We start from the raw sequence: 22,304 nt of genomic DNA on the forward strand, positions 1-22,304 counted from the left end.
GAGAAACAGGCCAACTGAAATGGCCATCAGGTACAGCAAAACCTTACTTTTCATTATAAATTAAATGTACTAGTTTGCTAATTAACTTCAGTAATGACTGAACCAATGGGTTTGGGTAGTTAATAACAAACATACTTCCCAAATATGATTGGCTGGAGAATTCTGACAAGATGAAGTTTCTAATATGCAAGTTTTATAAGAAGATTCACTGTCCAGAGGGTGGACTTGCATATTAACCTACCATATTTTGAACTTCAACACCAATTTCAAACTTCCCTCAATATTCCCATTATAAGTTTTTAGCTCTAGCTGCCAAAATAAATATTTAGTCCTTTAATATAGTGACTAATTTTTCCAAGTATGAGTGTCTAAATTGACTTAAGTATGAGATTTAAGAACACAGAAAGATAACATGAACAATGGAATTTAGCATACTACTGGTAAAGTCACTTCACAGAGTAATTACATACCAGGCTTTCCTGGGTTATGTAATTTCAATGGCCCAGCAATATAACTCCTGGGTCTTAAAGGGAAACATGTCTACTATATATTTTCGGAAGCACTGTTTTTTTCTGGTTTTTTATTTTTTTTTAATTTTTATTTTTTGTGAACATACTGTACAGAGGGGTTACAATTACAGGGGCAAGATAATGAGTACATTTCTTATCAAGCATTGCAGCCTCCTCCAACCGGGAGCTGATGGCTCACACCTGTAATCCCAGTTACTCAGGAAGCTGAGATCTGAGGCTCCTAGATCCAACTCAGCCCAGGCAGGAAAGTCCGTGAGACTCTCATCTCCAATCTACTCAGAAAAAGCCAAAAGTGGCACTGTGGCTCACATGGTAGAGTGCTAGCCTTGAGTCCACAGAGGCTCAGGGATAGTGCCTAGGCCCTGTTCAAGCCCCAGGACCAGGGAAAAAAAGAAAAAAAAATGGTTACAAGCATCATTAGAGGAATGGATAAATTAAACAGAAAAGGTATCCTTTGAAATATTACACAAAAATCAGAAGAAAGTGGTAAGAGAAACATACAGAAACCCAGTTACTTTTAAACAGTAAATGCAAAGCAAAGTAGAAACAGGATAGTATTTATGCAAATTGAAAATACAAATACTCAGTACACTTAGGAATGTTTACAAAATACATATATAAAAATATTCATGCCGATCCATCGCTGTCGCCACCTTGACTCTTGCTCTCTGCCCCTCCTTCCCGCACAGTTCAGAGGCTATGGTGGACCCTCGAGTGAGGCAGATCAAGATCAAGACCGGCATGGTGAAGTGATTGGTCAAAGAAAAAGTAATGTATAAAAAAGAAGCAAAACAGCAAGAAGAAAAGATTGAAAAAAATGAAAGCTGAAGATGGTGAAAATTATGCCATTAAGAAGCAGGCAGAAATCCTTCAAGAGTCTCGGATGATGATTCCAGATTGCCAACGCAGGTTAGAAGCTGCATATACCGATCTTCAGCAGATACTAGAAAGTGAGAAAGACTTGGAAGAAGCTGAGGAATATAAAGAAGCACGTTCTGTACTGGATTCAGTGAAGTTAGAAGCCTGAAACTTGTGTGTACGGTGCGTTTGCATTAAATCTTGGGGTCCATTCTACAATTCATTGTTTTTAAACACTGCTGTATGTTTAACTGTATGAGATTGTGATATTTTAACTTGTATCTTTTTTGCATATTTTAATGTTAGTAATGATTTCATCTAATAAAACTGATTATTTCATATTTTGCCAAATTTTAATTAACCTTTTATCAAACATTAAACATTTTGGCAAATAAAAAAAAATTCATGCCCATGGGAGGGGCTGATAGGGTTAGGAACTGGAGAAGAAAATAAAAATGAGAGACCTCACATAGACAAATGCCATGAACAATGTAACTCTGAACCTGAAATTAAGATCCTCAGCCAGCCTTTGACCTCAGTGAAGTTTCTCTGTTGTTAGAAAACAATCCTTTCTTTCATATACATGTATGAATTCCATGAATTTATTATAAAACCCATTGCAGTTGTTCCTAGAAACTGCAACAAGTTTTTTAAATGACAGAATTCCATTATGATAAGTCAGCTTCTACTATATATTTAACTCCTTACAGTCAACTTTTTATTTTCTTTTTTGAGATATGGTCTTTCTAACATAGGCCAGGCTGACTTCAAACTTGTCATCCTACCACATCGATAACCTGAGTGCTGAGATTACAGGTATGAGCCACCATACCCAGCATAGTTAAGTTTTCATAGTTTGCAAGAAACTGGCACTTTATTGAAACTATGAATTTGAATTCAAACGATTGCAGGCAAGACTCAAATGGTAAAATGCCTGCATGGCAAGCATCAGGCCCTAAATTCAAATCCCAATACTGCCAAAAAAAATTGAGTTCAAAGGTCAAAATTGTGTCTCAAAAGCCCAAATCCTACTATATTTACTACAATTTTTTTTAAAAATGGAATGTACAAGGGAAAATTTCTTGTAGACAAAAGTACAAAGTCAAAGAAGAGAAGACTGGAACAAGAAAAGCAATTCTAGGAAGTGACACTGTGGCTCAACTGGTAAAGCACTGGCCTTGGGCTAAAGAGCTGAGGGGCGGCGCCCAAGCCCAAAGTTCAGGTCCCAGGACTGACAAAAAAAAAAGCAATTCTAGGTTTACACACTGGCAGTTACTACTCACATTGGATTCCTTGGTTACTTTTCTCTTCTTTTTTTTTTGGTCGGTCGTGGGGCCTGAACTCTGGGTCTGGGCACCATCCCTGAGCTCTTCAGCTCAAGGTTAGCACTCTACCACTTGAGACACTGCCATTTCCGGCTTTTTCTGCTTATGTGGTGCTGAGGAATCGAACCCAGGGCCTCATGCATGCAAGGCAAGCATTCTTACCACTGAGCCACCTTCCCAGCCCTCCTTGGTTACTTTTCTTGAACCAAAAACTTCAAACATTATGCCAAATGCTGCCAATTAGATATTTATTGTCATTTGAAGGATGTCTTCCAAAATGGAAATAGACATAGTCATTCATACATATGTAATAATATAATAATGTAATAATATATATTTGTAATAATAACATTTTTGAGTTAAGGCAGGCAGGTATGGATATGCACTGTCTCACACACAAGATTCATACTTGCCATTCTGAAGGCCTGCAAAAGATACATCTATCTTAATTTCTATGAACATTTGTTGCTCTGTATAATGAAAACCACCAAAATCACTGTCAGAAACAGTCAGAAAAAGACAAAAGGATACAGGTATATACTTTGTTTGATTACTCTTATTTTCTCAATTATACTTTAAATTTCATGATTTTGTTCTAATCAATGAAGTAATTTTGGTAACCACTCTAGCCTTTCTCTGGCACTAAGTGTAAAGCATAACTCACTTTCATTGCTCAATCCCTGCTTGCTAGTAATGAAAACAAACTAAGTCACAAGAGTTTATTCTATTGACTATAAGTGAGTAAATGCCAATTCTGGTATGGGCTTACATTTCTGCAGAAACTATGACATAGAACACAAAGAAAATGTGATTGTTTCCAAAAAATGTGTGCCATTTTATAGCAGAAACAAAATTGGAGCTCTCTTTCTCAGTTGTCTTTCAAGGTTAGACTACCAAACCAGCAAGAGCCTTAAAAAAAAAATCAAAACTGAAATCCATATACATTTGATATACACAGTATTCTTACAGAAAAATCATTTTTATATATTTTATTGTAAAAATACTGTACAGAGGGGTTACAGTTATATGAGTAAGGCAATGAGTACATTTCCTATTGTGCATTGTTACCTCCTCCTTTGTTTTTTCCCCTACCATCCCTTCTCGCCCCACCTCCCCAACTCCTCCTGCCACAAGTTGTAAAGTTTGTTTTCAACAGAGTCTTGTACATCTCATTGTTACAATGGGTCAACCTGTATCCTTATTTAAGCATTTTGTTATTTCCCTTCCACTTCCCAAATTATAAAAATGCATATACAAGATGCAGGGCACCAGAATGAAATACAGTGAAAACAGGGGTTATAATATGGGGGAAGAAACAAAAAAAAAAAAAAAAAAGGAAATCACATAGTATATTATAAATACATTAAAAACAATAGCAAGAAAGAAAAACCCACTTGTGTCCCTATCTCCGGGTTCATTTTGCTTAACATCGTCTTATATGGTCATATGTACATAGCTTTTGACCTTTTCTGCTCATCCTAGATATATACTAGTTATACCCAGAGGCCCTTCAGAAGATGAATGGATCAAGAAAATGTGGTATATATACACAATGGAATTCTATGCCTCCATAAGAAAGAATTACATCGTTTCATTTGTTAGGAAACGGAAAGATTTGGAAAAAATTATATTAAGTGAAGTAAGCCAGGCCTAAGGAAACATAGGTCCTATGGTTTCCTTTATTTGCAATAACTAGTGTATGTCTGGGACATGCTCTCTCTGGTGTTCTGCTACGTTCTCTTAGAGAATCAAACCAAACTAATTTTCTTTAATCTAGATTTTTGTGAAAGCTATTTTCTTAAATCATATATCTACTTGAACATAATATACTATTTCTCCAAGTATTTTAATCATTTTCAGTTCTTTATTCTTGGTCAGAGTTAAGTGCAAACAGCTATCCTTTAGTTCTGTCTCCATCCCAAGAGACTAGTAAATGATGTATCCCAATGAATGGTCTTCTACTCATTTAGGCCCTTTTAAAGGAAATTATTAATGATTTAATTCTTAGAAGTTTCCCATAGCCGGGCTGGGAAGTTGGCTCAGTGGTGGAACGCTTGCCTTGCATGCCTGAGGCCCTGGGTTCAATTCCTCAGCACTACATAAGCAAAAAGAAAAAAGCCGGAAGTGGCGCTGTGGCTCAAGTGGTAGAGCACTAGCCTTGAGCTGAAGAGCTGAGGGACAGCGCTCAGGCCCAGAGTTCAGGCCCCACGACCGGACCCCCCCCCCCCAAAAAAAGAAGTTTACCATAGCCTTCGTTTTAACTGGGAAAAATTGGAAACATTAAGTATAATACTTTTTATGAGGTAAAGAGTATATTACCTGCATTACTTTTGTAATGCAATATTTTTCTACGTGTGTATGCTGGTGGTGAAGCTTAATCTAAGGGCCTCCAGCGCTTATGTGACTTTTTTGCTCAAAGGTGGCTTTCTAACATTTGAGCTACATCTCTACTTTCAGCATTTTGCTGGTTACCTGGACATAAAGAGCCTCTCCAATTTGTCCTCCTGTGCTGGCGCCAAACCAAGATCCTCAGATCTCAACTTCCTGAATAGCTAGGATTATAACTATGAACCACTGGTGCCCAGCTACAATGTTTTTTGTTTCTTTGTTTTGGGGGGGGTTTGGATGCTGCTGCCACTGGGGCTTGAACTCAAGGCTTGGGTGCTGTCCCTTAGCTTTTTTGCTCAAGGTGTGTGTTCCTCAGATCTCAGCTCCTCAGTAGCAAAGGTGTGTGTGTGTGTGTGTGTGTGTGTATGTGTGTGTGTGTGTGTGTGTGTGTGTGTGTGTGTGTGTGTGTGTGTGTCTAGCTTTTTTGCTCAAGGTGTGTGTTCCTCAGATCTCAGCTCCTCAGTAGCAAAGGTGTGTGTGTGTGTGTGTGTGTGTGTGTGTGTGGCTAGCTTTTTTGCTCAAGGTGTGTGTTCCTCAGATCTCAGCTCCTCAGTAGCAAAGGTGTGTGTGTGTGTGTGTGTGTGTGTGTGTGTGTGTGTGTGTGTGTGTGGCTAGCTTTTTTGCTCAAGGTGTGTGTTCCTCAGATCTCAGCTCCTCAGTAGCAAAGGTGTGTGTGTGTGTGTGTGTGTGTGTGTGTGTGTGTTGCTACTGGGACTTAAACTGGACACTGTCCCTGAGCTTTTGTTCTCAAGGCTAGTCCCTATCACTTCAGCCACAGCTCTATTTCTTGGTTTTAGGTGGTTAACTGGCCCTAAGAATCTCATGAACTTTCCTATCTGAATTGGTTTCAAATTGTGATCCTCATATCTCAGCCTCCTTAGTAGCCAGGCTTATAGGTATGAGCCACCAGCACCCAGCTACAATACTTTTTGTGCCACTGAAAATAATATTGAATGTTAGTATTTCTTTTTTTTTTTACAGTTTTTCTTTTTTTTTTTAATTGTGAAAATACCATACAAAGGAGTTACAATTACATGGGCAAGATAATGAGTACATTTCTCGTCAAGCATTGTTGCCTCCTCCTTTGTTTCCCCTTCCTATCCCTTCCTATCTCCTCCCCCACACCCCCCATAACCCTCCCCCCCGCCCAATGTTAGCATTTCTTGACACAGAAAGTTTTACATAAGATAGTAAATGAAGCATGATATTTAAAATACTTTATACCCATATGCTTATGCTTAATTATACTACAATGGTGATACCTTAATTAGCCTAGATGTTTGTCTTCATTTTGATTATCTACTTTTCTATTAATAAAATGCATGTTTCAGAATAACAAAATTTTATTTATCCTTCCATTTTTATCTTAATAACTGCCAGTTATTCTGTTAGCAGAAATAAACTTCTAAAGGCTATCCAGACACTAACAGTTCCATCTTCCATACCAGTTTTTTTCCTTTTTTTTAATTGTGAAAATACCATACAGAGGGGTTACAATTACATGAGCAAGATAATGAGTACATTTCTCATCAAGCATTGTTACCTCCTCCTTTGTTTCTCCTTACCATCCCTGCCCTCCCATCACCCCTCCCTTCCATACCAGTTTTATAATCACTATTATATTGTTTATAGATTGTCCTACCCAAACTCTAATTCTGTTCTTATCCCAATTCTATCAATGATTTTAGTCACACATTTAAGGATTGTTGCATAACATCCTGATACAACATAGTACTCTTCTAATTCTTCTAGTATTATCTTTCTTTGAAATAAAGTTGTTCTTCCATAGCTGTACCAATCACCATGTACCTCGTATACTTCAGTTATAGGACTTATCACCTTGTAATTATAGAAGTCAAAATCGTCTTCTTAGAAAACCTAAGTAAGCTTGAAGGCAAAAATTCCATGTTGCATAAACTGCCAACAAATGAAATTTTAAGTAAGCGAAATATAAGGAGAGCACCTAATTGATTTAAATGAATCAAAGATCTCAATATTACATCCCCGACCCTTAGCATTTGACTGTATAATTTAAGATTTACTGTTTACAGCCTGAGAAATCCTAACAAAAAAGTAAGGGAAAATAGACCATGCCTCCCAATTCAAAAAACTCAAAAGGAAAGATCCTAAACAATATATCCTTCATCCTAGTATCAACAACTACAGTTTCCCAAAGAATAGCACTGAAAAAGATGTGAAAGCTGGACCATGTGGCAGGAATAGACTTTGCCTAAAACAGTAAATAAGCAGGTAAGTTGAAGGTTCAGGCTTAAAAGACTTTAATCAATGATTAAGGGATAATACAATGGATATTAGGATACTTTTCTGTTACTTTCCAAATATATCACAAATGCACTTCTTCCTCAGGTATTTGTACATGTGTTCCTCTACCTAAAATACTCACTTGCCTAAAGATCCTTACAGGTAAGCTCTCTCATCATCTTTAAATATTTGTTCTAATTTCACTTTCTTAGTAATGTCCTATTTAAAATTTGAACCCTACCTCCTTTTTTGTTCAGAGCACACATCACCTTATAACCTAATAATGCTTAATAATTTTTTTATTATGTTTATCTCTTGTACCCACTGGAATGTAAGTTTTACGAGAGCAGAGAAAGTATCTAAAACATATTACTTTAAGCACAAAATATTTTTAAAGAGTTATGAAAAAAATAAAAAGAACTTGTGCTATCAGTGTAATACTAAAGAAAAAGCTCTAAACTTCAAATAAAAGATCTAGATTCAGATGTAGCTCTACACTCACTAATTAGAAAGTAATTGTTTTTTGACAAGTATCTATGAACTAACTTTTGGCAAGTATCTATAAACTTTAGTCCCTAAACTATGAAATAGGTTTTTATGAGGGTCAAATAAACCAAAGAAAGGGAAGCAGAGCTAAGCTCAGTGGTGTCTAGCATGTTCAAAGTCATAGGTTCAAATTCTCAGGACTACCAAAAACAAACTCAGGGAGGGTAGGGAGATGGGGGAAGGTAAAAAAAGAAGGAAAGAGAAAGGCATGCTCCAGGAGTATAATAATTCTGATATGTAGCTAAAGTATATACATAGTAGGTATCAAGAAATAAGAAGTAGGAGGGCTGGAAAGTTGGCTCAGTGGTACAGCGCTTGCCTTGCATGCCTGAGGCCCTGGGTTCGATTCCTCAGCACCACATAAGCAAAAAGAAAAAAAAAAAGCCGGAAGTGGCTCTGTGACTCAAATGGTAGAGCGCTAGCCTTGAGCTGAAGAGCTGAGGGACAGCCCCCAGGCCCAGAGTTCAGGCCCCACGACCGGACCCAAAAAAAAAAAAAAAAAACCAAAAACAAAAGAAATAAGAAGTAGGCCTAAACAGGCTAACTAGGACACTTTATCTAGGAAGACCTTATGCCCTATCAAAAATTTATGTAATGTAATCTGTTGATAATGATGATCATATATACTAATGAGGAAGGTAGAAGACACTTCAGTTACCTTTAAGTTTCAACCATTCTTCCTAATTTCTCCAAACACATTTCAATAATACTTCCTTTCTCCAGTTGCCAATGTAGGAAAATACTCAGCAAAAGTAATTTCTCTTGTCTCTCTCCAGCCTTTATACTTATACACACCTTCTCAGGGAGGAATGATATGGCTAGTGAGTGAATTCTGAGAGCACTTGGGTAAACTCTTTCTCTCTTTAGAACCTATTCTCTTTCCTTTTTTTTTTGGTTGGTCATGGGGCCTCAACTTTGGGTTTGGAGCTGTCCCTGAGCTCTTCAGCTCAAAGCTAGCACTCTACCACTTGAGCCACAGTGCCACTTCCAGTTTTCTGGTGGTTTACTGGAGGAAGTCTCACGGATTTTCCTGCCCGGGCTTGCTTTGAACCATGATCCTCAGATCTCAGCCTCCTGAGTTGGATTACAGGCGTGAGCCACCAGGGCCCAGCTAGAACCTACTCCCTTTGTCCTACCATTTTTTTGTTCCCTTCCCTTCCCTAATTCAGATGAACATATATACAATACCCACGGTACTAAAGTCAAGTACAATGACAACAGGGGATAGACCATGGCAGGGAAAACAAATGAAAAAAGAAATCATGTAGTACATTAAAAACAACAACAAAGAAAAACCTCTTATGTCCATGTCTTGGAGTTCATTTCACTTATCATCATCCTATATGGTCATATGTACATATGACATATGAGCTATTCTAAGACTGTCCAAATGTACACTATTTATTACAAATAAGGGAAACCATGGGACCTGTATTTCTTTGGGCCTAGCTTACTTCACTTAATATAATTTCTTCCAAGACTTTCCATTTCCTTACAAAGGGGAGGTATCATTCTTTCTGATGGAAGTATAGAATTCCATGGTGTATATATACCACATTTTCTTAATCTATTCATCTATTGAGGGGCATCTGGGTTGGTTCCATATCTTAGCTATGGTAAAGAATGCTGCAATAAACATAGTTGTGCTGGTAGTTTTAGTATGGCTTTGTTTGTGGTCATTTGGGTGAATGCCCAAAAGTGGGATTGCTGGGTCACAGGGGAGCTCTTTGAGAACCTCCATACTGCTTTCCAAAGTGTTTACATTCCTACCAACACTCCCAGTATAGTAGTGTTCCCTTTTGGCTACATCCCCTTCAGCATCTATTGTTACTAGTTTTCTTGATTATAGCCATTCTAACTGGGATGAGGTGGAATCTCAATGTTGTTTAGATTTGCATTTCCTTTATGGCCAAAGATGTTGAGCTTTCTTCATGTGTCTATTGGCCATTCTTAATTCCTCTTCAAAGAAGGCTCTCTTTAAGTCTTTAGCCCACTTATTAGTGGGGTGGTTGTTTCTTTGAGATTTGTTGTCAGGGGATTTAATTTTTTGAGTTCTAGGTATATTTTAGATATAAGGCTTTTATCTGTTATATGGCTAGTGAAGATCTCCCAATCTGTGGGCCTTCTATTGATCTTGCAAGCTATGTCCTTTGCCATGCAATTCCATTTGTCCAAGTTTTCTTTGATTTGTTCTTGGGTCCTTATTAAGAAAATTTCAGCCCATGCCAAGGAGCCCTAGAGTTTCTCCTATTCTTTCCTGTAATGTTTTCAGGGTATCTGCTTTTACCTTCAGGTCTCTGATCCATTTGGAGTTGATTCTGGTGCAGGGTGATCCTTATGTATAAGGATCTAACTTTAGTTTTCTACAGGTGTTTAAACAATTTTGCCAGCACCATTTACTGAAGGGGGAACCAATGCAAGTGATACTCACAAGACACTATGTTGAAATGATTTGTACAACTTAGTGGGGGAGGAAAGAGGGAGAAAAATGAGGGAGGAGGTAACAAGTTCAACAAGTAATGTACTACTACCCTATTTCTGTAAGTGTAACCCCTCTGTACATCACTTTAACAATAAAATTAAAATTAAAAAAAAAAAGAACCTACTTCCTCTAGAGAGTCAGAGGTAGATGGTAGGTAGCTTACCAGAGCTGGCTTTGCCCCTGAAGAGTAGGCTTTCTGTAGCCCAGTACTGCCCGTGCCCAGGCAGTCTAAGTCAGAGCAAGTATTATTATTAGTGGTACAGACCTAAAGTATGCTCTCCAACCAGCTTCACCAGAAATAAAGCTGACAATTTTACTTTTCATCTTTCTGTAGCATATACACATTATCAATTGACTAGCTATTGGAACAGTAATATGATTAAATAATACCACTAAAGCATAAGAAAAGAGCAATAATGAGAGGAGGGCAATTACCAATGCCTTAAGGTATCAGACCATATAAGAATCTTTGACTTAGGGTTTACTAATCTGATGAACAGCAGAAGTTATCTTCTCAACAGGAAAATAAAGTTAAAAGGAACAATACTTGTTTGCTAGGTGTTCTGTAAAATATTCCCTCTACTTCCCCATCATTTAGTATATAAGACTCAATGAGATATATACATAGCTTTAGAATGATGCCTACTAGGTTGACTTACTCAACTTAGAAATCCTATTACCACCGTTACTAGATAACTCATAGCATGCTTTTCCATTAAATATAGTCAACAAAATGATTTTGCCAAAAGTCATGTGCACAAATAATTTTTGCTTCAAAACGCATTAAGCTCTTGTAGGCTTCAGGATGCAGATCTGAAAAACCCAAAAGTTTAACTCTGCTTTCTTCCCTCTTAAAAACTATAGCTGCATGCCGGGCGCTGGTGGCTCACGCCTGTAATCCTAGCTACTCAGGAGGCTGAGATCTGAGGATCGCGGTTCAAAGCCAGCCCGGGCAGGAGAGACCGTGAGACTCCTATCTCCAATAAACCACCAGAAAACCGGAAGTGGCGCTGTAGCTCAAGTGGTAGAGCGCTCGCCTTGAGCTGAAGAGCTGAGGGACAGCGCCCAGGCCCAGAGTTCAAGTCCCATGACCAACAAAAAAAAAACAAAAAAACTATAGCTGCAGTAGATATTTTAATACTTGTTAAGAATGTTATGTGAAGAAAAGCATAACCAAGTCAATTAACTCATATCATTCCTAATCGGATATTACTTTAATCTGAACCAGAGTTTACGACTTCTGTAAAAACTGAGAGCAACTCTTAGTAATGTAAACCACAATGAGATTGTGGCCAAGGGTAAAATGGGGAAAGCGCTTAAAAATGTATGGTAGCAAGCAATGTTTTTCCTCCTCTTTTTCATAACATTACAATAGCTCTAATTCTGAACTGAGATTCTCAAATCTGAGCCTCCTGAATAGCTAGGAGAATAAATACCTGCCATTATAATTATTTTTTCTTTTCATTTTACCAGTGTAAAAACAATAGCCATTTATTAAACATCAACTCTCTTCCAGATCCTACATAGTTTTGTCTTCTCGATGCATATTAACGAAAATAATTTATAAACACATTACAATTGCTTTCAAAACAACTGAAAAAAATCTAAAAATAAGACAAAAAAGTCACATACATAACTGATATTAAAGAACTTAAAGTTCCATTCAGAACATCAAAATAAAAGCTATATGAATAACACACAAAGTAAAAAGAAGAGTACACAAGTAACTCACTGTCAAAACTCTGCTCATCAACTTCAAATACTAAAACTATCCATACCTGGCTAAAAGTAATTGGAACTAACTCATAGGAGACCATAGGACAAGTAAGTCACTGGTCTGGGTTATCAGCTTCTCATTCCTTAGGATTCTCTCATCCCTTTTCTATTTTTGATCAGTGTCCTAAAGTTCCATGGAACTTAGTTATTTAATTTTCAAGTATCACCTAATGCACTCTCCTCCAAAACTCTCAAATCTATCCTTTCTTTCCTATTTTCACTGCCATGATCATGGTTTAATCCTTCAAGACTTTTTACCTGTTGTGCTACAACAGCCTCCTCCAGCTAATTTCCCCATGTTTACCTTCTCCAATCCTTTCCTAACAATAATTAATGCTGAAGTGACTTTTCTCAACCTCAAATTCAATCTGACTAGCTTAACTCCTAGGATTCTCCATCACTCAAATTCCTAAGTTGTTTCATTTTTCTCATGTTTATATTCTCTAATATGCTATATTATTTGTCCAGTGTCTATACTCTAACTAAAATGCACATTCCATAAGGACAGTTTTTGTTCACTGCTATATGTTACTTGTTTGAATGAGTGAAATGAATGCAGGAATGGGCTAATGAACTACATGCAAAAGGCTTCCATGACCTACCAATGCTCTTCTCTTATTTATTTAATCTCTACCTCTATCAACAATGAATTACTCACTTTCACGCTCCTTTACTTTTATATACGCACATGCTATTCCCTCTGCCTGGAATATAAAATCTCCCCATCATCCAATCATTCCTCCAGAAGGCTTCTTGACCCTACAGACAAAATAAGTCATACTTTCTTTTGTGCAATATCTGTACCTTTGTCTATCTGTACCTTTGTCTACACTGGTTCTAATTAAACTATTAAACATTTCATCTCCTTTCCTAGACTGTGAATTCTTGGGGATTTTTGTCGGGAACTCAGGACCTCACACAGCTAGGCAGGTGTTCTGCCACTAAGTCACACCTCCGGCTCTTTTTTGCATTAGTTATTTTTGAGATAGGACCTTGTTTCCCTATTAAGTGAGCACCTGAACTCACCTAGATTGACCATAGCTCTGGGATAGGTGCCACTACATCCAGCTTTTTCCTTTGAGATAGAATTATTCAGACTTTTCTTCCTAGACTGACCTGGAACTGCAATCCTCCTGATCATATAGTTAGGATGACAGGCATGAACAACTGCACCCAGCTACTGGCTGAGGTCTCCTGTGTATGCCAATGTTAGCCTCAGACAAGATCCTCTTAATCTCATCCTCCAAATTAACTAGAAATACAGTGTGAGCCATCAACACCAGACCTAAACTTGAATTCCCTGAGGCTAAGGATTTCTCTCTTCATCTTCAGTGCCTATGCTGTCCCTGTCACAGAGCAATTACTCTGCAAATATTCATTAAATTAATGTACACAACCTACTCTGGAAGAAGACTAAAAGCATGCTGCATCAAGAAGTCACTACTCCGAGTCCATGATAAGATAACAATTACATAATAACTTGAGGCTAGGGATGAGAGGGGAAACAATGGGGGAGAAAGATGGAAGGGGTAACATTGATCAAGATGCACTACACTTATAACCTGACATATGGAATTGTAACTTCATTGCACAGCCACTTAACTTAAAAAAATACAACCAATACCAACATCCAGAATAATAAAAAAGAATGGACAAATTACCAAAGGATTCAAAAATGAATCATATAGCTGTAATTATTCCTTACTGGAAATACATTCTGGCTCCACTTACCTCCATCATTTGCCCTCCCTTTAGGCTCATTTTTATTGCTTGAAACCGGAAGCCCAGCGAAGTAGTAAGAAGCAGAAGGCAGACCTGAATTTCCCATGAATAATCTATTAAGATCACTCTCAAAGAAGTGTTTGGATTTCATAATAGCAATATTTTGTTTAATGCAAGTTGGTGTTGTGTTTTGAGCTAGTCAAAACCCCAGCATTCTAAGTAAACTACAAAGTATTTATACAGGACTAGATTTTACCACTAGCCATCTAAACCTGAGCTCCTCAACAACTATAACCTAGGCCATAAACACGCTACAGTTGGGCCTAGGCTATTGATGCCTTCAGTCCTTGGCAGCAACACAGACAACTTTGGACCAGTTACCTTCTGTCCTAAGATGCCTCACTCATTGACCCAGTAGAAACACTGTTTTTTCTTCATAATACTGTGGATGAAGGCCACTAAACCCAACCACAAAGAAAACCTACCTTCCCAACTTAATTCCAACAGTATGAATCTGCACATAAATGTGCAATCACACACAGATGCATACAAATGAGTAGATATAAAAAATATGTGAAGCTATCTGGAAAAGAGAAAAGTCTTAAGCCCAGTGACAGCTAATATAATGTGAGGTTAGCCAGAGAATAAGATATGATCCTTCATCCCTCTCTCCATCACCACTGTAAGTTCTGGGAAAATAAACCTCTAAATTATTTTCCAAATAGGTTGCCTACTCCCAATAGTTTGCCTCCTTCAGATAATACAGTCCAAGTTTCTCTTTCCACCTTTGGACACAATGAAAAATCATAGTTACTGTTTAAGAGCTTATATAACAGGAAAACACTGGACCTTTTAATTCTACATTTCTCACAGATACACTGGCGAGGCAGGGATTATGATTACTATACTCATTTCTTAAAATAATGTGACTAAAACTCTGAGGCTGAAATGTCTAGTCATACAGGCAAAACTGCTGCATGAAATTCTAACCAAGATCTAGGGTCATGAGAAGCCATGTAGTTTAAAAATTAAAACACTGTGTAAGACATGGTAGCATATACCTACAATTCTAGCACTTAGGACGCAGAGAAGAAACCTGAATTCTAGAGAGGAAAAAAAAAAAAGTAATGAGAACAACTTGGCACCAAAATCAGTTTAATGGGCTTTTTAATTCTAACCTACTACAAAGTACATCTGACACGCCTGCAACCGACTTTTAAGTAGCTTATATTATTTGGGGGGGGGGGGGAGGACTCCTCACGCAGCAGGTGTCTTAGCCTTTTACTTGTGTATGTTTCTTCCTCTGCAAAATAGGTAATAACCACACCTACTTCATAGTTTCCGAAGTAGTACAACAAACAACGGACAGGGAACAAACTCTGCTGCTTTGAAAGTACACATTAATCCCAGGAACACTTTTTTTTTCACTTTCCAAGTTTACACACGCTGACAAAAAGCTACATCGCAGAACACAGCGACTCGCAGTAGCTTTCATCAAGAATGAAGGAACCCTTTCCCCTGCAACTCATCCTAAAATCATAAACTAGTGTTTGCAGTTTATCTCTCATCCATCCGCTTAAAAAAAAAAATGTCCCCTACGGATGCGGAAGCGTACCCCGCCGACACGGTCAGCACCTTCCCCAGCGCAGCGCTCCCCGCCATCCCCACCGCCACACCCCTGCACCCGGGCTTTGCGAATTACAAGACGTTCCTGGGAGTCTCCCTCGAGAGCAAACTTAACACACCACGAACCCGTTCCACGCCGCAGCCCCCCAGCGCTCACTTCAGACACAGAAGGGGCCGCTGGCAGCTGAAACTCACGAGAAGGGAATCTTTTCAACCCTGTCCTCAGTTCGGCGCCTCAAATCGTGACCGAAATCCCCCCTCCCCTCCCGCGCTGCCTGTCTTCCGCGAGGTCACCCGGTACTCTGGGGACGCGGGATGCTCTCCGCACGCCCGTGTCAGCTCGCGCCCCGCTCCCCGCCTGCTCTCCCGCAGCGCAGGCCCGGCCAGGCCGCCGCCGCCGCCGGCTCCGACCCCAGGCCCGCTACTCACCGCTTCTTCGGGATGGAGCCAGTCTCCAGCGCGGCGGGAGTGGCCGTGGGCGACGCCGGGGCCGCCGCCGCGGCTCTCCGCGCCTTGCACTCATTGGCACTTACAGCCTCTTGGGGCCGGCCCAGCAGATGGCCCGAGAGCACTCGCAGCCTCCGCCCCGCGCGACCCAAGTCCGGGTCGGGGTCCGGGTCCGCCGCGGAGCCCGAGCTCGCGCCGGTCCCGCCCGCTGTAGCTGCGGCCGCCGCCTCCGCCATGGCTTCCGCCTGGTGCCGCCGCCCGGGAGCGCTGGACGCGGGTGAAAGGTCACTCAGAGCGGAGCCCGGCGCGACCATTCGCCGCGGCGCTTCCCGGCAGCCACCGCGGCGACTGGGCGGAGGGTGCGGCGCGCCCGCAGCTTCACATTCCGTGCCCCCGCCCACCGCGCCCCCTGCCCCGCCCCGCCCCGCCCCGACAGGGTCACGCCTCGGCCTGGAGCGTCAGCCCGGCAGGTGAGTCGCCCGACAACCGGTGATGGATGAGCCGTGGCCCCACCAGTTTAGGAGCCAAACCACAAGCACCACCCTCTCCCCGCCGCGGGGTCTGGGTTACCTGGGGTATTGCCTGAAACTCTGGAGGCGCTTACGGGTTGGGGACGCCCTGGGGCATCTGAACCAGCCGCGCCTTCCAGGCGTTGTCCTACCTCAGCTTTTACCCCTGAAGGATCGATCACTCACCTCAAATCCAAACTGAATCTCTTTGCCTTTAATTCTTAAGAGTGCAAGTAGCTCTCATCTTCTTGTTGCTCAGGGCTTGCTGTGCGCCTGACACTGCTTTAATGCCAGACTTCAAGTAAGTAATCGCCATTTTACAGATGCAAAAACTGAGACTCAGAAACATGTGACTAGTTTAAGAGCTTACTGTGCAGTAAATGCTAAAACTGGGCTGCATTTTACATTCTGTTTCCTAATCCAGCTGTAGGCGATCTTTATTGCTACAGATAAAATTACCCAAGAGCTGCTGTGAAGATTTCTCAATTATTGACAAATTGACTTCAGTTTTAGATAGTAGATTGTCATGAGATTGGGGAAATCTCCATACAAACATGGTTCAGAACCATTTCCAGCCAGTCTTGCTAAGAGTTAGCTTAAAGACTGTGCAGGCTATTGTCATTTTACATGGTATTACCACTTTCAAGTTATGTCTAACTTAGAAAAGGAAAATATTAGCAGAGGGTCTTGCCAGCTTCTAAGACTGAGAAGCTATCATTATAATGAACTTCCAGACAGGCCCATGTCCGTTAAAGCAAGCTTCTATTATTAAAAAATTACCTCTAGCTTATGACCTGTGTTTATACAACCCTAGAGCTATTTAGTTTTATGTTTGAAAACCTTTCCTTAAGTGGGGGAAAAGGAAGACAAGAAATATCTAAGAGAGTCGTACAAATGGTCCCACAAATTCTAAAATACATATTTTTTGACCTTCACATAAACATTTTTGTTCTGAGAAATAAAAAGAGATGCCAGGGGCTGGGAAGGTGGCTCAGTGGTAGAGCGCTTGCCTTGCATGCATGAGGCTCTGGGTTCAATTCCTCAGCACCACATAAGCAAAAAGAAAAAAGCCGGAAGTGGCACTGTGGCTCAAGTGGTAGAGTGCTAGCCTTGAGCTGAGGGACAGTTCCCAGGCCCAGAGTTCAGGCCCCACGACCAGACCAAAAAAATAAAAATAAAAAATAATAATAATAAAAAGAGATGCCAATCCCACATCCAAAACAGCACAAATGACCAGCAATAGAATAAATTATGTCAATATTCTTAAGAAACTGAGTCATGAAAGTATTAGAATAAAGAAAAAGTAGGAAGCGAACTCAACAGACCAGGTGGGAAGTTGAAGAAGGATGCAATGGTGACCTGAAGAGAGTCAGGAGATACCAGGCTTTCTGGAGTTTATGGTGCAGGCCTGGTGCAGAAACCTATTGTTTGAACAAGTTTCCTGCCCTGCCCGTTTCTGCTTAAAGGAACTCAGGCACCTGTCACCTGGTGGGAAGAGAACAGAAAGAGCTTTCATATGTAGGTTAAGATTCTGGGCTGGAAACTCTGCTGAAGAATTTCAGGAAGGTACCCCTTCCTGAAGGATAGGAAAGGTAATCAGTGGGTCAAGCTATGGGAGTAATATTGAGTTATGAGAACAAAGCAGATTCCCTGAGACCCTGAAGGGGATATAAAAAGTAGAGGGACATTGTGACATTGTGGTCTTTTCTGGCTACTTCCTGCTGACATTGGGGTATTGGTCCCATATATATATATATATATATATATATATATATATATATATACGTACATACATACATATATATGTGTGTGTATATATATATATATATATACGTACATACATACATATATATGTATGTATGTAGGTATATGGTTTTAAACCTTTGTCTGATGTATTGCTGGTAAAAATCTTTTTCCAGTCTGTTGGCTGTCTTTCTAGTTTAATAGCTATGTCCTTAGCTAAACTTTTTTGTTCCCGGAAACTATTTTGTCTTGGTATAATTCCATTTGTCAAGTCTCCCTCCTATCTTCTGTGCCATGGGATTCTTTTCAAGAAGCTAATACCAATAGCTATAAATTCTAATGTTTCTCCTATTCTCTCTTGTAGTAATTTCAAAGTTTCAAGTCTGACATTAAGGTCTTTAGTTCACTTTGAATTGATATTAGTGCATGGTGATAAGCTGGGATCCACTGTTAGTTTTCTTTAGTTACTTTTCAAGGGTCAAGAACAAGTGACTCCATTCAGGATCTGACACCATTCAGTTTTATCTAAGCAGTTGTTCCCAATTGCCTCTAGATAGTCCCTCATTGCCAGGATAAACTTTGTCTTGGCAGGTCTGACAGATCTCTTCTTCTTGCTGGGATAATCTCCCAGTTGGCATTTTTGCTTGATCTGGGATGACCTGTCCCAGTTGACTGAATCTCACATTGAAGGGAGATGGCTGACAGATTGGGTTAGAGTTGGTGCCAATAGACCCCTTTATTTTCAATTTAAGCAACAAGTAGATGGATAGAAATTGTTTTTTATATGTATTTTATTGTAAAGATACTGTACAGAAAGGGGTTACAGTTACATGAGTAAGGTAATGAGTACATTTCCTATCAAGCATTCCTACCCCCTCCTTTGTTTATCCCCTACTATCCCTTCCCTCCCCACCTCCCCAACTCCTCCCTCCCCCTCCCAAGTTGTTTTCAACATAGTGTCTTGTACATCTCATTGTTACAATGGGTAAACCTGTATCCTTATTTAAGCATTTTGTTATTTCCCTTCCACTCCCCAAATTAGAAAAAAATGTATATACAAGATGCAGAGCACCAGAATCAAATACAACGAAAACAAGGGTTAGACCAAGGGGGAAGAACATACAAAAGAAACAAAAAAAATCATATAGTACATTAAAAACAACAGCAATAAAGATTAAACCTCTTGTGTCCCTATCTTGAGGTTCATTTCACATAGCATCATCATATATGGTCATATGAACATAGTTTTGACCTTTTCTGCTTGTCTGGTAAGATTATCCTAGATATATACTAGTTATTGAAAATAAGGGAAACCATTGGACATACATTTCTTTGGATCTGGCTTACTTCACTTAATATAATTTTTTCCAAATCTTTCCATTTCCTAACAAATGGGGCAGTGTCATTCCTTCTGATGTAGGCATAGAATTCCATTCTGAGTGTGTGTGTGTATAAAATCACATTTTGTTGACTCATTCATCTACTGAGGGGTACCTGGGTTGGTTCCATATCTTAGCTATGGTGAATAAAGCTTCAATAAACATAGTTGTGCTGGTAGCTTTAGTAAGGCCTTGTTTGTGATCGTTTAGATAAATGCCCAAAAGTGGGATTGCTGGATCATAGGGGAGCTCTATGTGGAGTCTTTTGAGGAACCTCCATACTGTTTTCAAGTGGTTGAACAAGTTTACACTCCCACTAACAATTCAGAAGGGTTCCCTTTTGTCCACATACCTGTCAGCATCTATTGTTACTAGTTTTCTTGATTATAGCCATTCTAACTGGGGTGAGGTGGAATCTCAATGTTGTTTTGATTTGCATTTCTTTTATGGCCAGAGATGTTGAGTATTCGTGTGTTATTGGCCATCCTTATTTCCTCTTCAGAGAAGTCTCACTTTAAGTCTTTAGCGGACTTATTAATGGGGCAGTTGTTTCTTTGAGGATTTGTTGTTGGGAGAGTTAACTTTTTGAGTTTTAAGTATATTTTAGATATAAGGCTTTTATCTGTTGTATGGCTAGTGAAGATCTTCTCCCAATCTGTGGGCTTTCTATTGATCTTGCAAGCTATGTCCTTTGCCATGCAATCCCATTTGTCCAAGCTTTCTTTGATTTGTTCTTGGGTCTTTATTAAGAAAATTTCAGCCCTTGCCAATGAGCCCTAGAGTTTCTCCTATTCCTTCCTTAATGTATTCAGGGTGTCTACTTTTACTATCAGATCTTTGATCCATTTGGAGTTGATTCTGTTGCAGGGTGCTATATAAAGATCTAGCTTTAGTTTTCTATAGGTGTTTAACCAATTTTGCCAGCACCATTTACTGAAGAAGCTCTTTCTTCTATTCTTTTTTTAGCTCCCTTATCGAAGATTAGGTGGCTATAGGTCTGTGGGTTTAAATAGAAATAGTTTTTAAGTAGGGCCTACCTGGAACTTAGTAAGACTCAAAGTTGAACTTGCCAAATAAGAGTCATCTGTCCCTCTATGGTCTGACTGTAATTGCTACAGAGGATTAAATCTGTAATAGGAAAACTTAAAGAGTAGTTATGATGAGAGTTTTAAAACAGCAACTGGTTAAACATCTAGTTATTTTTAATTGTATATAGCATTTTAGGATACTAATTAAGATTGAAACCACTGTAGATGTCACTAACCTTTTTTGATTACAATGAGGCATGCAAGAACATAAGCTTGTTTCATGATTTTTTTAGCTCTGTATCAAAGACAGCTTACATACTTGGGAAACACACATGTTAGACAGCAAAAATTAGCACATTAGTTTTAAATACCTATTTAAAAGGTGATCATTAAATGAACTTTGGCTTACTTATGTGATTCATACCTGATGAGCTTAATATTTCACAAGTAGTTTCTTTTTTGGATGGACATGAACAATGGGAACCTGGTTTTCAGTGTATTAATCTAGACCTTAAGAAAAATACTTAGATAAGTTTTTAAAGTCATAATTACCCTTAGACACATTTGGTAAAAAACCATATCTGATGACCTTCTTTGCAGTTTAGCCTACCATTTCTTTTCCTTTTGGCATGCTGAGCCAGTTAACTCCTGCTTACAGTGCTGACAGTTTTTTATGCATTAAAATGAGATTGTTTTGAACATGTTATCACATATATACACACAGACACACACACATGCATGAGCACACTCACTTATGCACAAAAATTTTAATACACACTTAGAGGTTTTTGTTTGTTTGTGTTGTTTTGTTTATTGTCAGTCATGAGGCTTGACATCTAGGCCTGGGCGCCGTCCCTCAGCTCTTCAGCTCAAGGCAAGCGCTCTACCATTTCAGCTACAGCGCCACTTCCAGTTTTCCAGTTAATTGGAGATAAGAGTCTCTTGGACTTTCCTGCCCGGGCTGGTTTTGAATCACAATCCTCAGCCTCCTGAGTAGCTAGGATTACAGGCATGAGCTACCAATACCCAACACACTTAGGTTTCAAAATTGAATTTGCCTGTAAGTTTTCTGGAATACCAGTTGCAAATTATATTTTTGCTCATTGCATGATAAAACCACATTGTTAATGCTAGAAAAAAATCAGTAATACCAAACAATATATAAGACAAAATGCAAAACACAACTTTTGTCAATAACAAACAGAATTTAACAGAATCTCCACACTTATACATAGATTACCAAGAACAGAATATGATTAGAACAACTGTACTAACAAGGCACATTAGCATATAAATGGACCTTTGAACACTCCCTAGGTGGGTATCACTCTCCAGGGCCAGCAGAGAGAATTGGAGTAGGGAGGGTACCCAAACAGGATTTCCAAGGGGAGGAGGAGGTACCTCTCCTAAATTATTTTCCATAGAAGGGTCTAGTAATCCCCTTCTTACACCAAATGAAGGGCATTTTGACTTACAAAGGGTCCAAAATTTGCTTATAGTCTTTAAAAAATTCCTTTTGTTAATCATGCACTTTCCTGTTCTCTTATTGTTATGTGGGAATTCAATCAGCAAGATACAGAGAAGCCACAATTTTTTTTCTTTTGTTAGTTAAGGGCTTGAAATCCAGGCCTGAGCACTGTCCCTCAGCTCTTTAGCTCAAGGCTAGTGCTGTACCACTTGAGC

At 39.5% G+C, this 22,304-nt stretch overlaps 1 protein-coding gene and 1 pseudogene across 2 annotated transcripts in view; one reads left to right on the forward strand and one right to left on the reverse strand.

Moving 5' to 3' along the window:
* The window catches only part of Agps (alkylglycerone phosphate synthase), a 107,383-nt gene extending 91,077 nt beyond the window's left edge, over nucleotides 1-16,306 (reverse strand). The window contains exon 1 of one of the 2 annotated variants that reach the window (XM_042688231.1): nucleotides 15,945-16,306. In XM_042688231.1, the coding sequence (XP_042544165.1) occupies nucleotides 15,945-16,276 (332 nt within the window). In that variant the 5' untranslated portion in view covers nucleotides 16,277-16,306. The remainder of the gene's footprint in view (nucleotides 1-15,944) is intronic. The other variant, XM_042688232.1, reaches the window with a different exon arrangement.
* LOC122114970 lies at nucleotides 1,230-1,644 on the forward strand (annotated as a pseudogene).
* Nucleotides 16,307-22,304: the final 5,998 nt, after the last annotated feature.

Source organism: Dipodomys spectabilis, unplaced genomic scaffold (assembly GCF_019054845.1).
Source record: "Dipodomys spectabilis isolate Male_0828 unplaced genomic scaffold, ASM1905484v1 ptg000115l, whole genome shotgun sequence".
In the NCBI taxonomy this organism is placed as follows: Eukaryota; Metazoa; Chordata; class Mammalia; order Rodentia; family Heteromyidae; genus Dipodomys; species Dipodomys spectabilis.